Below are 12,766 nucleotides of genomic sequence, written 5' to 3' on the forward strand. Positions count from 1 at the left end.
TGCAGAGATATTATCGGCAGGCGAATTTTCTAACCTGTCTGATTGACCAAACGACCGTTCTCCGCCGGACGAAAAATGTCGGGACTCCACACACAGTCCGAAAATCGTACGAATCCGCGATTCGTACGATCGGAACGTTGCGTCTATGGCCAGCTTTACACACGGCCGTTTTTGCCTGCGCTCCCCTGCGTTGCGCTTTCTTCTGTTCAGCCGCAGGGGAGCGCAGGAGTAGACCCAGTCAATTATTTTGAAGGGGGACTGTACTAACTATATTAGAAACTTTTTTTATTTTGCACAGCCTGTCTATTTACCTAGTTAATATATTAAAAATGGGTAGAGTCCAGAGGACCTCTTGTATTTGTCTGTATAAATAATTCTACAAATGCTCATATCAAGCAAAATGTGGTTGAAAGTCACTAACTTTTTCCTAACTTGGCTGTAACCCTTTCATTCCTGAGCTTATCTTTTGATCAGTGATCTCTTTCAATCACATTATGGGTATGACCAATTGTGCAATTGGGAACTGGAGGGGAACCTCAGGATTTGCCAATGATTTCAGAAGTTTATATCCCTGGATCCATTGATCTTTCTGACAAGTAGCTTTTGTCTACAGTATACTCCAATTATATACTGTATTTTTTACACCAGCTACCATTGCCCAGGCTGGTGACTTGTGTAGAAGTCGGGAGTTACCAGATTTCGGGCTCTGTACCCCAGTCTCCCATTACATTCTAGCATTTTCCTATGACTTTGCTCAATTATAGACAATTTTAGGGCAAAAATCTGCTGGCCACCAAAGTGTCTAGAGGTTCAGCTTTTACCAGTATTTATTGAAATTGTATATGTATTAGGCCTTATGGGACCCCTATACCTCCTGGGCCCCCCGCTGTAGTAACGCTCCTGGTGACAGGCAAATCAGTCCCATTTTGCTTCATGAATATTTGAATAAGACGTATTTTCACATATATTCATTTATTTTTTTAGACTTTTTCACTGCACATATTGTGCTATGTTTAAACTACATTTGAAGTGCCTCTTGGCTAGTTTCGGGCTGGATTTATAGCCAACTTTGGCTGGTTTTCAAAATTACTCCAGGCAACCCTGTCAGTAACACAACTAAAGTTTTTATTTTTGCATTTTTCTCATAACAAATCATACAAACACATACATAAAAAAAAATAAAAAGACATTCATGTTGTAAGTGGAGCCATCAGTTAAAGTACCCTCTCGTGTAAAACACAATATTAGTGGGCGTCTTCATGTTCCAACCAAGCGCCCTAAATGTCCTCAAACTTTTTGGGGCAGCCCCTAGCTATATAAATCAATTTTTGGTAAGGCAAGATATTGTTAACCTGTCCCCTCCAAAAGGCAATGGTTGGGGGTCAATTGACTTCCAGTGTAAAAGGATAGATTTTTTCGCATAGTATAAAAGTTGTAGACAGCAAAGTTTAACAGTAGACTTCAAACCCAAGTTGTCCATCACTCCCAAAAGACAAACCATTGGGGTTCTAAAAGCCCCCACCAGCCCACTAAATACTGACTTTCTATGGGACCTTATAGTCCCTCTGGCATTTGCCAGAGCCCAAAGATTGCCAGTCCGGGCCTGCCTGTTACCCCAAAGAGGCATCCAGCAGGACCACACAGGTCTCGCCTTATGAACAATCTTTAGTGCTTTTTTGAACACTTCCACTGCTGTAGCCATTGGTATATACAGTAATTGAGCAGTACAGTGAGGATCCTCTATATAGCCTATAGCCAAAGCCTCCAATGAGCCCATGTTGACAACTTCAAGCATAGCAGAAGGCAGCGCCGATTCTGTCAAAGGAGCCGCCTGCAATGCCGCCCCCCCTCGCCAACTTACCTGTCGGAAGTAGAGTTGCCACCAGGCCGGTATTTTACCGGCCTAGCCGGTAAAAGACCTGCCAAGGCCGGGGCCGGTATTACAAATTTACCGCCAATGCAGTTGCCGGTAATTTGTAATACCCTTTAAAAAAAGCCCCTGGCCTGCCCCCAATTCGCACAGAACTTACCTTTTTTTCCAGCGCTGTGGACATCTCTGCGATGTTGCTCCGCCCCTTTTGCGGCACAACACATAGCTCCACCCCTTTTGCATCACAGACCGCCCCCCACTGGCCGGTAATATTTTTCAGTAAAGGTGACAACCCTAGTCGGGTGGGGAGGCAGGAACACTAGTGCGGAGAGTGCAATTGCGCTCTCTCGCTATAGTACAGCCAAATTTCCGGTTTAAAAAACGGAAATTCGGCTCTTAAAGGTACAGGAGCGGCTTTTTGCCTCCCCTGGAAACCTCTCTGGCGATGCCGTCTGATGTGAGCGTCTCAGCTCACCTCATTGGCGGAGCGCCCCTGGTGGAAGGGTTGTTAGAAAGTGGAACTATCATTACCAGCAATGCGCGTAGGTGAGTTGTCTCGCTAAAAAGTACCGCCTGAGATTGGGCAAAGCAAGGCCCCTCCTGTTGTTGGCGCCTGTAGGGTTGTAAAAGTAACACAACTATGAGCTCCTGTCAGATAATGAATGACTTGGTGACACATTGGACGCTGAGGCTTTAGGGGCAGGCGGTATGTTTGGAAACCACTACCAAAAAAAACTTTATTTTGTTATGTTATAACCTATAAAAAGTTGTACAATAAGAATTGAGAGTGAAGGGCCTCAGCTTGACGTGCCCAGCACAGATTCCCGCGTGTTTTTACCACAACTTCTGTCAGTCACTGAAGCACCAATCCCTCCTCTCATTCACTGGCGGAGTCGCTGCATTTATAGACAGGGGGGCGTGACGTCAGTGTCTCGCGAGATGAGACGTCGGGATTAGCTGTCCGGCAGGAGTCAAGGCGCTAAACGTTAACCGCGTTGCGGGACTTTTAAACAGCGATCCGGGGACTGCGGACTGTGTTAAGGAAATTGGGACTGCCCCGGGAAAAGCGGGCGGTATGTCCTCAGTTGTGTCCTCTCTCCTCTCTGCTGTAGTCTCTTGTCAGCCTGACTTGTATTGTGACAACTTTATCTGTGGGACTAGGAAGTTGTGAGGTAAACAAAGCGCGGAGGGACAGTGTTCTGGGCTGAAGCTTTTACACAAGTATCAGCAGCTGTACGGAAAGCAGTTTAGGACATAGTCAGGAGAACTCGCGCTCTACTGGCCGCTTCTTTATTACTGGCGGATTCACTTCTTTCCCCACGTGACTATAAAACCTGCACAACTGACTGAGACGCTTTCAGCTGATATTCATTGTCTTTCAGTTAAAGGGGAACTAATACGAAAATGTAATATATAAGTTTCCTCATACTGAAATAAGAAACTTTCTAAATACTATCAATTAAATATTTTGCATTGTTTCTGAAATAATCAAGTTTATGTTCACTATTCCTCTCTCAGCATCTGTTTCTCCTCATTCTCTCTTCATGCAGCAGTTGGGTGTCAGATATTCACTGACAGTTACATCCAATATATCTTATAGGGGGGCTCCTTTTGCCTAGAAGATGTATTAGAGGTCACTCTATTAATCTCACCAGACATCATGTCTCTCTACATGCAGGATTTGTGCAAAAGGCAGTTATTTTGTTACATTTTGTTTGTACTGGAATCAGTTATTTGAGTGAGATCTAATACATCTGCTAGGAAAGGGGCCCCCCTATAAGATATATTGGATCTAACTATCAATTAATATCTGACATGTAGAGAGACATGATGTCTGGTGAGTTTAATAAAGTGACCTCTAATACATCTTCTAGGCAGAAGGAGCCCCCCTATAAGATATATTGGATCTAACTGTCAGTGAATATCTGACACCCAACTGCTGCATGAAGAGAGAATGAAGAGAAACAGATACTGAGAGAGGAATAGTGAAGATAAACTTGATTATTTCAGAAACAATTGAGAATATTGTATTTAGAAAGTTTCTTATTTCAGTGTGATGAAGCTTATGTTAAATTTTCGCAATAGTTGCCCCTGAAATGAATATGCTGTAACACCAGAAGTTGATAGGTATACAGGTATGGGACCTGCTATCCAGAATGCTCAAGACCTGGGGCTTTCCAGTTAACGCATCTTTCCGTATTTTGGATCTTCATACCTTAGGGGGCAGATTTACTAAGCTCGAGTGGTTCGAATGTCAAAAAGTTTGAATTTCGAAGTAAATTTTTGGGTACTTCGACCATCGAATAGGCTATATTCGACCATTCTACTTCGATTCAAAGTAAAAATTGTTTGACTATTCGACCATTCAATAATCAAAGTAGTGTCTCTTTAAAAAAAAACTTCGACTTCATACTTCGCCAAATTAAAGCTACCGAAGTGCAATGTTAAAGTTTTTTTTTTGGTCGAATAGAAATCCTTCGATCACTAAAAGTCGTTCGATCCAATGATTTTTATTTCGACCACAGGATTGCCAAATTTGTTGGAAAAAAACGTCAAATTCGATGGTCTAATTTTGAAGTTTTTTGTACTACGAAATTCGACCCTTAGTAAATCATTCCCTAAGTCTACTAAAAAATCATGTAAACATTAACTAAACCCAAAAGGATTTTGTTTTTCCTCACCAGTAAACTTAGGGCGACTTTGGAAATGTGAGTGCCTTGGTGCAGGCATTTTTTTTCCCGTTAAAGCCGGTAGAAGACACGGGGATGCAGTTCAGGGACATTAGTCGCCCCAAAGAAGAGGTCATTAGTCGCTGGGCGAAAAAATCTTCCCGAATCTCCAGATGTGCCCTTACCCTAAAGGGGTGGTTCACCTTTAAGTTAACTTTTAGTATCTCATAGAATGGCTAATGGCTTCCAAATAGCCAATCACAGCCCATAATTGGATCCCCACAAACTTTTTTCATGCTTGTGTTGCTCTCCAACTTCTTTTTACATTTAAAAGTGCCTCACAGATAAAAAAAAAAAAGGTTGGGGATCCCTGATGTAGAGAGGGATATTCTGAGGCAATTTGCAATTGATTTTCATTTTTATCATTTGTGGTTTTTGTTATTTCGCTTTTTATTCAGCAGCTCTCCCGTTTGCAATGACAGCAGTCTGGTTGCTAGGGTCCAAAATACCCTAGTAACCATGCATTGATTTCAATAAGAGCCTGAATAGAACAATGAGTAATGTAAAGTAGTAATTACAATAATTTTGTAGCCTTACAGAGCATTTGTTTTTAGATGGCGTCAGTGACCCCCATTTGAAAGCTGGAAAGAGTCGGAAGAAAAAAAACTATAAAAAATAAACAATGAAGCCCAATTGAAAAGTTTCTTAGAATTGCCATTCTATAGCATACTAAAAGTTAAATTAAAGGTGAACCACCCCTTTAACATATGGAGATCCATATGATAGAAAAATCCCTTGCAGGTCACAAGCATTCTGGATAACCGCTCCCATACCTGTAGCATACAAACCCATAATGTTATTTTTGCCATGCTTCAGCAATCCATTACTTCTGTAAATGCAATTTGCAATATCCATGAACCTCCCTGTGCAGACTGGGATGCCGGGAATAGTGGTTTATTAAGGACTGGAGGGCTTTCACATTAGCCATTGAGGAACACCTTGGGGATTTTGTTTTCTTTTTATTGTGAATTTTTAATACTATACAAAAAGTAATTTACAAAATGACTGCTGGTGTAATGGCAGGCACCCGTTGCACTGGCTCTTTTTTTATACAGTCCTATGTTGTTAACATATTCCATTCTCTGAAACTGCAGGGTGCCGGGAGAGAGGACATGCCGTTACTGCACAGAAAACCGTTCATTCGACAAACCCCACCTCCGGATTTACAACCAACCGAGGAGCTTTTCTACTGCCGAGTTACAAATGAAATCTTCAGGGACTACGAGTAAGCCTTTACACAATGCTCTTCTGTCCAGCTGTTCTCTTATCTATGTTTCCCATGCCATGGGGTTACATGTTTTTCATTAGGATGACTTTATTTAAAGGGATACTGTCATGGGAAACATTTTTATATTTCCAAAATCAGTTAAAGGGGTTGTTCACCTTTGTAACAAATTGACAAATCTAACAGTTCACATGAATAGAACAAACTTTTCCATAGAAATAGTTAACAGAAAAAGTACAGTTCAAGAGATATTCACCTCAGAAGTGTCCCTGTACTAATCCTTCAGTTCCACACAGACCCTGTGCTGGGAGGGGGTCACTGACCCCCAAAAACACTACAGTGTTCACTTCCTCTTCCTTATATGACATCACACATTGTACTGGCAGCTAACTTAACTCCTATTGGCTATGTCTGCTGTCAATCTGCCACTGCTTCCTGTGCTGGGGAATTTGAGCAGCATTCAGGTACTGAAGAGAAACTGTTACAAGTTTGTGAGAGGGAGGGGGAGTGTGGGCTGTGTACTGCAGAGACTTCAACTGTGCAGATGGGGGGATCAAGGTGCTTGGGACCTGGAGTTTTCTGGATAATGGATCTTTCCATAATTTGGATCATCATACCTTAAGTCTACTAGAAAATCATGTAAACATTAAATAAACCCAATAGGCTGGTTTTGCTTCCAATAAGGATTAATTATATCTTAGTTGGGATCAAGTACAAGGTACAGGTATGGCATCTGTTATACAGAATGCTTGCGACCTGGGGTCTTCCGGATAGCAGATCTTTCTGTAATTTGGATCTTAGTACTAGAAAATGGTGTAAACACTAAATAAAGCCAATAGGCTGGTTTTGCTTCCAATAAGGATTAATTATATCTTAGTTGGGATCAAGTACAAGTTACTGTTTTATTATTACACAGGAAAAATAAATCATTTTTAAAAATTTTAATTATTGGATTATAATGGCTACTATGGGAGATGACACTTGTACTTTCCAGAAATATATAATTTTTTTTGGGGGGGGGGTCCATGTATTATTTTGTGTATTTACCTCCTAAAAAAGGTAAAATATTTTTCTGGTATAGATCCCTATATCATGAAAAATATAACTTTTTCATTTTTTGGTATTTAGAGCTCTAAATCTTGTTCCAGAAGTGGAACACTTAAAAAAGGTATCGTTTTCCTAGGTAAATTACCCCCCCCCCCGGGAGAGCGCACAAAATGTTCAAAAAACGTACCTTCCCTCATCACTGCTCTGCCTGTCACTTAGGGCTGCCACCTCACCCTTTTAAAACCAAACACATATGAAATGCACAGCCTGCATGGCTAATTAGCAATTCATTTAGATGCATGATACATGGCTGCACAGAAATCAGTTCAGTCTGCAGCATCTAAATGAGTTGATAATTAGCCATGCAGGCTGTGGATTTCATATGTGTTTGGTTTTAAAAGGGTGAGGTGGCAGCCCTACTGTCCCTGCAGATGTGTAAGTTACATACCGTATATACTCGTGTATAAGCCGACCCGTGTATAAGCCGAGGTACCTAATTTACCTAAGAAAACTGGAAAAATGTATTGACTCGTGTATAAGCCTAGGGGCCCCATGTCAGATTTCAAAATGTGAATGTGTAATCATGTTTTATGGCATAGAAATCTATCTAAAACGATTTAAAAGAGTCAGAACTATTAGCTGGACAATTGCCACTTGTTTTCCCTGTGACCTCCCACCTGTCATGGCTGCTCAGAAGATCAATGAGGTGCTGCACCTAGGAAAGCAGAAAAAAGGTACCGTACCGTACGCTCCTTCCGCGGCCCCAACACACCTCCCTCTCCCATAGCGCAGGACTGTCTGTGCCTCTCCCATAGCGCAGGACTGTCTGTGCAGGTCCAGGAGCAGATACGCTCCTTCCATCAGTTCCATGCTGATCCATAAACATTTTCTGATGTTGAGTTTTTCATTAAGCTATTAAAGAATGGATGGCCCGACACCATGCAACGCACAACTGACACAATGCAGAATCTTCTGCAGCCTTAACAAGAGTGACTGTATTGCTGATGTCACAGGCTCCATTCATTACCTTGTAAACTCTAACACTGTAACGATCGCCGCCCGGAGCAGGTCCAGGAGCTCCGGGCGGCGCGTCCTTCCCTGCCGGCGTTCGCTCTCAAAATGGCGGCGCCCATGGCCGCCACGTGGGTAGCGGCGCCGGCCGCTACCCACGTGGCGGCCATGGGCGCCGCCATTTTGAGAGCGAACGCCGGCAGGGAAGGACGCGCCGCCCGGAGCTCCTGGACCTGCTCCGGGCGGCGATCACACAGACAGTCCTGCGCTATGGGAGAGGGAGGTGTGTTGGGGCCGCGGAAGGAGCGTATCTGCGGCCGGTGAGGGATTGGCTACGGTATGACCCGCGTATAAGCCGAGGTCGAGTTTTTCAGCACATTTTGGGTGCTGAAAAACTCGGCTTATACGCGAGTATATACGGTATGTTTCTCAGCAAGTCAGTGCTGGTTTTGTTGCAATTTTGTAAATAACTGACATTATGCTTAATGCCAAAGGTTGCCAAACAATGTTGCTCCTTCCTTTTCTGCAGTATTTGTCTGCATGGCTGTGTGATTGTTTGTTGCAAGGCAGGTTTGTTTATATGCTGCGTCTGTTAACTTCTGCCATTACAATTGAGTAATCAACCAATGACCATTCAAATTATGTGACTGGTTACAGTTCACAAGCACCCAATAAATTACTAGGAGGAGGGCAGTATCAACATCCAATAGGAAACAAGTAAGGGCAAAGCCTGGGCATGATGATGTCATCATATAGGACGTTCTTGGTGTGTCAGGTTCAAAATAGGCCACTCCCATCACTTCAGAAACTGGTCAGAGAGACAGGAGAAGGACTGAGTTAATAGGTAAAAAATTAGCTTTTACAATGGCATTTTTACTTTTTGTTATGGAAAATGGTTTTTCTAACACATTGAGAGCATTGTTAGTGGTTTCATAAGATTTGTACATTGAAGGTGAACAACCCCTTTAATGGTGCTGCTCCAGCAGAATTCTGCACTGAAATCCATTTCTCAAAAGAGCAAACAGATTTTTAATATTTCATTTTGAAATCTGAAATGTGGCTAGGCATATTGTCTGTTTCCCAGCTGCCCCCAGTCATGTGACTTGTGCTCCCTAAAAAAAAAATCAAACCTTCCCGATCAATATCGTGTCCAGATATCGATCAGAAAGACCCGTCGGAAGCCTCCAAACACGGGCAGATTTGGTGTCAAATTGGTCTAAACGACCGATATTGGCAGCTTTATCTGCCCCGTGTATGGCCACATTAAGAACAACACTCAATAGTAAAATCCAGGTCCCACTGAGACACATTCAGTTACATTGAGTAGGAGAAACAACAGCCTGCCAGAAAGCAGTTCCATCCTAAAAGTAGTTGCCTGTCCTGCCTCTATGCCTCAGGCATAGAAGAGGGGGCAAGCAATATTTGATTGATAGCTGAGATTTGTAAATGATTTTTAAACAGCTATGAACGCTTTAATAATTTTTTATTGTTCTTGAAGTATTTGCCTTCTTTCCAACTTTCAAATAGGGGTCACTGGCCCCATCTAAAAACCATGGCTCTGCAATGCTATAAATGTATAGTTATTGCTAGTTTTTATTCCTCTTTCTATTCAGTCCCTCTCCTATTCATATTCCAGTCTCTTATTTAAATCAATTCATGGTTGCTAGGGCAATTTAGACCTTGGTAACCAGATAGCTGTAATTGCAAACTGGAGAGCTGCTGAATAAAAAGCTGAATAACTCACAAACCACAAATAATAATACTTGGAAAAAAATTGGAAGTCTCACAATATCGCTCTCTACATCATACTAAAAGTTAATTTCAAAGGTGAGTAACCCCTTCAATAAAGGCTGCTAGTTATCTAGGAACTCTATAGTATTTTCCATTATTTTGTCCATTATTTTCAAATACTAAACATTACAATTATTTCAAATACTAAATATTAAAACTTCAGTAATATAAAATTTCCTTATGTTGTTTTGTTAACGTTTGTATTAATTCCCATGTAGACCCATCAACTTTTCAAGGCAACTATTGTGTGACAAGTGCAAGCCATTGAAGCCAATGAGGCAGACTTGGGGCTTTAGCACTGCATTGTCGTGACTCTTAAAATGCATGCCAAAAGTGCCCCATGTGCTACTTCCTAAACGTTATTTTTATAAACTGTCATTTCAAGTTTACTTGTAATTGCACATAGATTCAAAAATACGTGCTTTTACTAGTTAATGTATAACGTTTCTACTTCTTTCCCTTTCTTCCTTACTCAGTGAGTTTTTTGAACGCACTATTCTGTGCAACAGCCTAGTGTGGAGCTGCTCCCTAACAGGCAAATCTGGCCTTACCTACCAAGAAGCACTTGAATCCGAAAAAAAAGTGAGACAGAGCCTGAAGACCTTCCCGGAGTCCTTAATCGTCCCTATCTTGTACCTCTCCACACTTGTGAGACGCCAGCGGGCGACAGATTTGTGTCAGGAAATATTTGCCTACGTGAAGGACAGATTCTTTGTTGGTGAAACAGTGACTGTAGTGAGAAACAGCGGTGCAAGGTAAATCAAATAAGCCAGTGAAGCAAATCATTGCGTGTCTTTGTGAAAGTACCAGTGTCTGACATTTCCTCTTACAATGGCTGAGCCAGAAAAACAACTCTCTGTGAAAGACTAAGTATTCTTTCATGATGTCTCACAGTGGAGGAAGTAGAGTCAAACAATTAGTGTTTCATTGGTATTATCTATATTATTTATTGTGTATCGCTAATAATGCTGCTTGGCAAGGGACACAATACCTTGTTGCTTACATAGAAGGCTAGTCTTTCCTACTTGGCAGTCTTTTCTTAAGATTAATCGCTGTAGAAAAGTTGGCCCGGGGACAGTTGCAAAAAAAGTTTATTAAAGTAATTATTTTGGTGATGTATCATGCTTTATTATTGACTTTGCTAAACATTTAATTATAGCAAAACAACAGAGGTAACAGAATATTTTTTTTTAACTTGGTGGTAACCTTTTTATGTGGGAATATAATTGTAAGAGGTGCTCAGTTCCTCATTTTCATTTATTTTCTTCATTCAAATGTCAAGTTTACTCTTCTAAAAAATCTTTTTTCTTTTTCTTGTGCATGAAAAGGGAGGATCTTTGATTTTGCAGCTTATGTACTGGTCAATATTTGGTTTATTAAAGCATTTTGCTCTTGGGCTAGTGACTGGGTTTCTGGTTTAGTTTGCCTGTCACAGGCGACACATAATCAATGGCTGATTGGACTCATTCAGATATGAATTTGACCAGGAGGATAATCCAAGCAGAGATCAGTCGGGAGAAGCCATTTTTGGCCCCAGCCAAAGGCTCTTTCAAAATTATTTGTGTTTTACCAGTTATTAATATTATTTCTTCCACTTCTAGGGGGACACAGAGACCGTGGGGGTAAAGAGTCCCGCCTATCAGGACGAAGGACATGTATGACATCAGAGCTGAAGCCCCTTCTACTCTCCCTTAATACCCTGCTATGACAGAAGGGTCCTGGTTTTTTTTAGTGTCCTTCATACCAGGAGCTTGGACTGGCCTTTAGGCAGGCCCATCTAATGGAGCCACTGGTTCCTGCTTAGCATCATTACTTGGTGTGAGGCTGTTTTAGACGTTGTCTGTTCACTCCAGGCTAGCCCCCTACACGGGATCCCCTGGCTGTGCCCTGGTAAGACACAGGCTCACTTCCCCTCCACCAGTGGCCACCTGAGTGAGCGGACTCTCCCTCTGCATTCAGGCTTCAGCTCCTCTCCCTCCCAAACAGCCATCCTATCAACCAGGCACCCATCACACAGGACAGACTCTAAACATTGCAGAAGGCAGGAGGGACGTGGGCAGAAACGCTAACCACACAGTTACTTTTGTTTGCTTCCTCGTAATGCCTCGCTAAATTTCAGGAGGGCCAACTAGATCCGCACTGTTCTTCTTGCAGCCCAAGCCAAACATATGTTTCCCACTCCACAGATTCACATCTGAGGTCGGCCCCAGTTGTTCCTTCCTTGGGACCCTCTCCCAAGGGGGACTTCGATTCCCAGGGTTACAAACTTCACCCTTCGCTGATGGCAGGGGATAAAGGTAGTTCCAGGAATAAAGGTAGAGAAGGAGGGTCTTCAGCTTTGATGTCATAAGTGTCCATCATCCTCATGGATTGGGCTCTTTACCCTGCAGTCCCCGTGTCCCCTTATGACTAGAGAGAAAAGGATTTAATAGTAAATACATAAATCTCATTCTTCAGTTTCAGATATAGAATAGAGGCTTGATTCAATCGTGTTTATTTCACATCTCGGTAAATGATTTTTTTAAAAAATAAATGTATGTAGAGGAAGAATATTCTGACTCATAAACTTGGGTAATAAGAGCTGGAAATTGTTAAGACAAGCTTGGAATTCCACAATTCTAACAGTAAAAAAAAAAATTTGTTTTATTCCTGTGAGGGCAGTTAGGATTTGCTGGAAAGTCAACTTTTGTAACTAAAAGACAGTTTTATGGATTTTCACACTAAAAGTTCTCTGTTACACATGATGAGAAAATAAAAGCGGAGCAAACCATTGTATGAATGTTTAAAACCATTCTTTCATGCACAGACATGCTTTGAAAAGGATTCTGCATAGTTTCATTCAGACTTTGTTTTTCAGGTTGGAGTGCAAAATCTTGGATGTTAAACTCCCCCCTCAGCAAAATGGTGTGGCTAATGGCCACATTAATAATGATGATGATACCATTGTTATCAGTGATAGTGATGAGGAACCGCCTACTGAAACACCACACATTAGGTAGGAGGATTTTAACATTAATTGCACATTGATTTAGAAAACTTGTAACTAACTGGACACATGACTTTATCTGGCTTCTAATTTTTTTAACCACTATT

At 41.7% G+C, this 12,766-nt stretch overlaps 1 protein-coding gene across 2 annotated transcripts in view; it reads left to right on the top strand.

Moving 5' to 3' along the window:
- The first annotated feature begins 2,746 nt into the window (after positions 1 to 2,746).
- baz1a.S (bromodomain adjacent to zinc finger domain 1A S homeolog) overlaps positions 2,747 to 12,766 on the top strand; it is a 48,415-nt gene continuing 38,395 nt past the window's right edge. The window contains exons 1-4 of one of the 2 annotated variants that reach the window (XM_018232212.2): positions 2,747 to 3,042; positions 5,694 to 5,824; positions 10,150 to 10,428; positions 12,531 to 12,668. In XM_018232212.2, coding sequence (XP_018087701.1) covers positions 5,712 to 5,824; positions 10,150 to 10,428; positions 12,531 to 12,668 — 530 coding nt within the window. In that variant the 5' untranslated portion in view covers positions 2,747 to 3,042; positions 5,694 to 5,711. The remainder of the gene's footprint in view (positions 3,043 to 5,693; positions 5,825 to 10,149; positions 10,429 to 12,530; positions 12,669 to 12,766) is intronic. The other variant, XM_018232211.2, reaches the window with a different exon arrangement.

The sequence above is a fragment of the Xenopus laevis genome, chromosome 8S (genome assembly GCF_017654675.1).
Source record: "Xenopus laevis strain J_2021 chromosome 8S, Xenopus_laevis_v10.1, whole genome shotgun sequence".
Taxonomy (NCBI): domain Eukaryota; kingdom Metazoa; phylum Chordata; class Amphibia; order Anura; family Pipidae; genus Xenopus; species Xenopus laevis.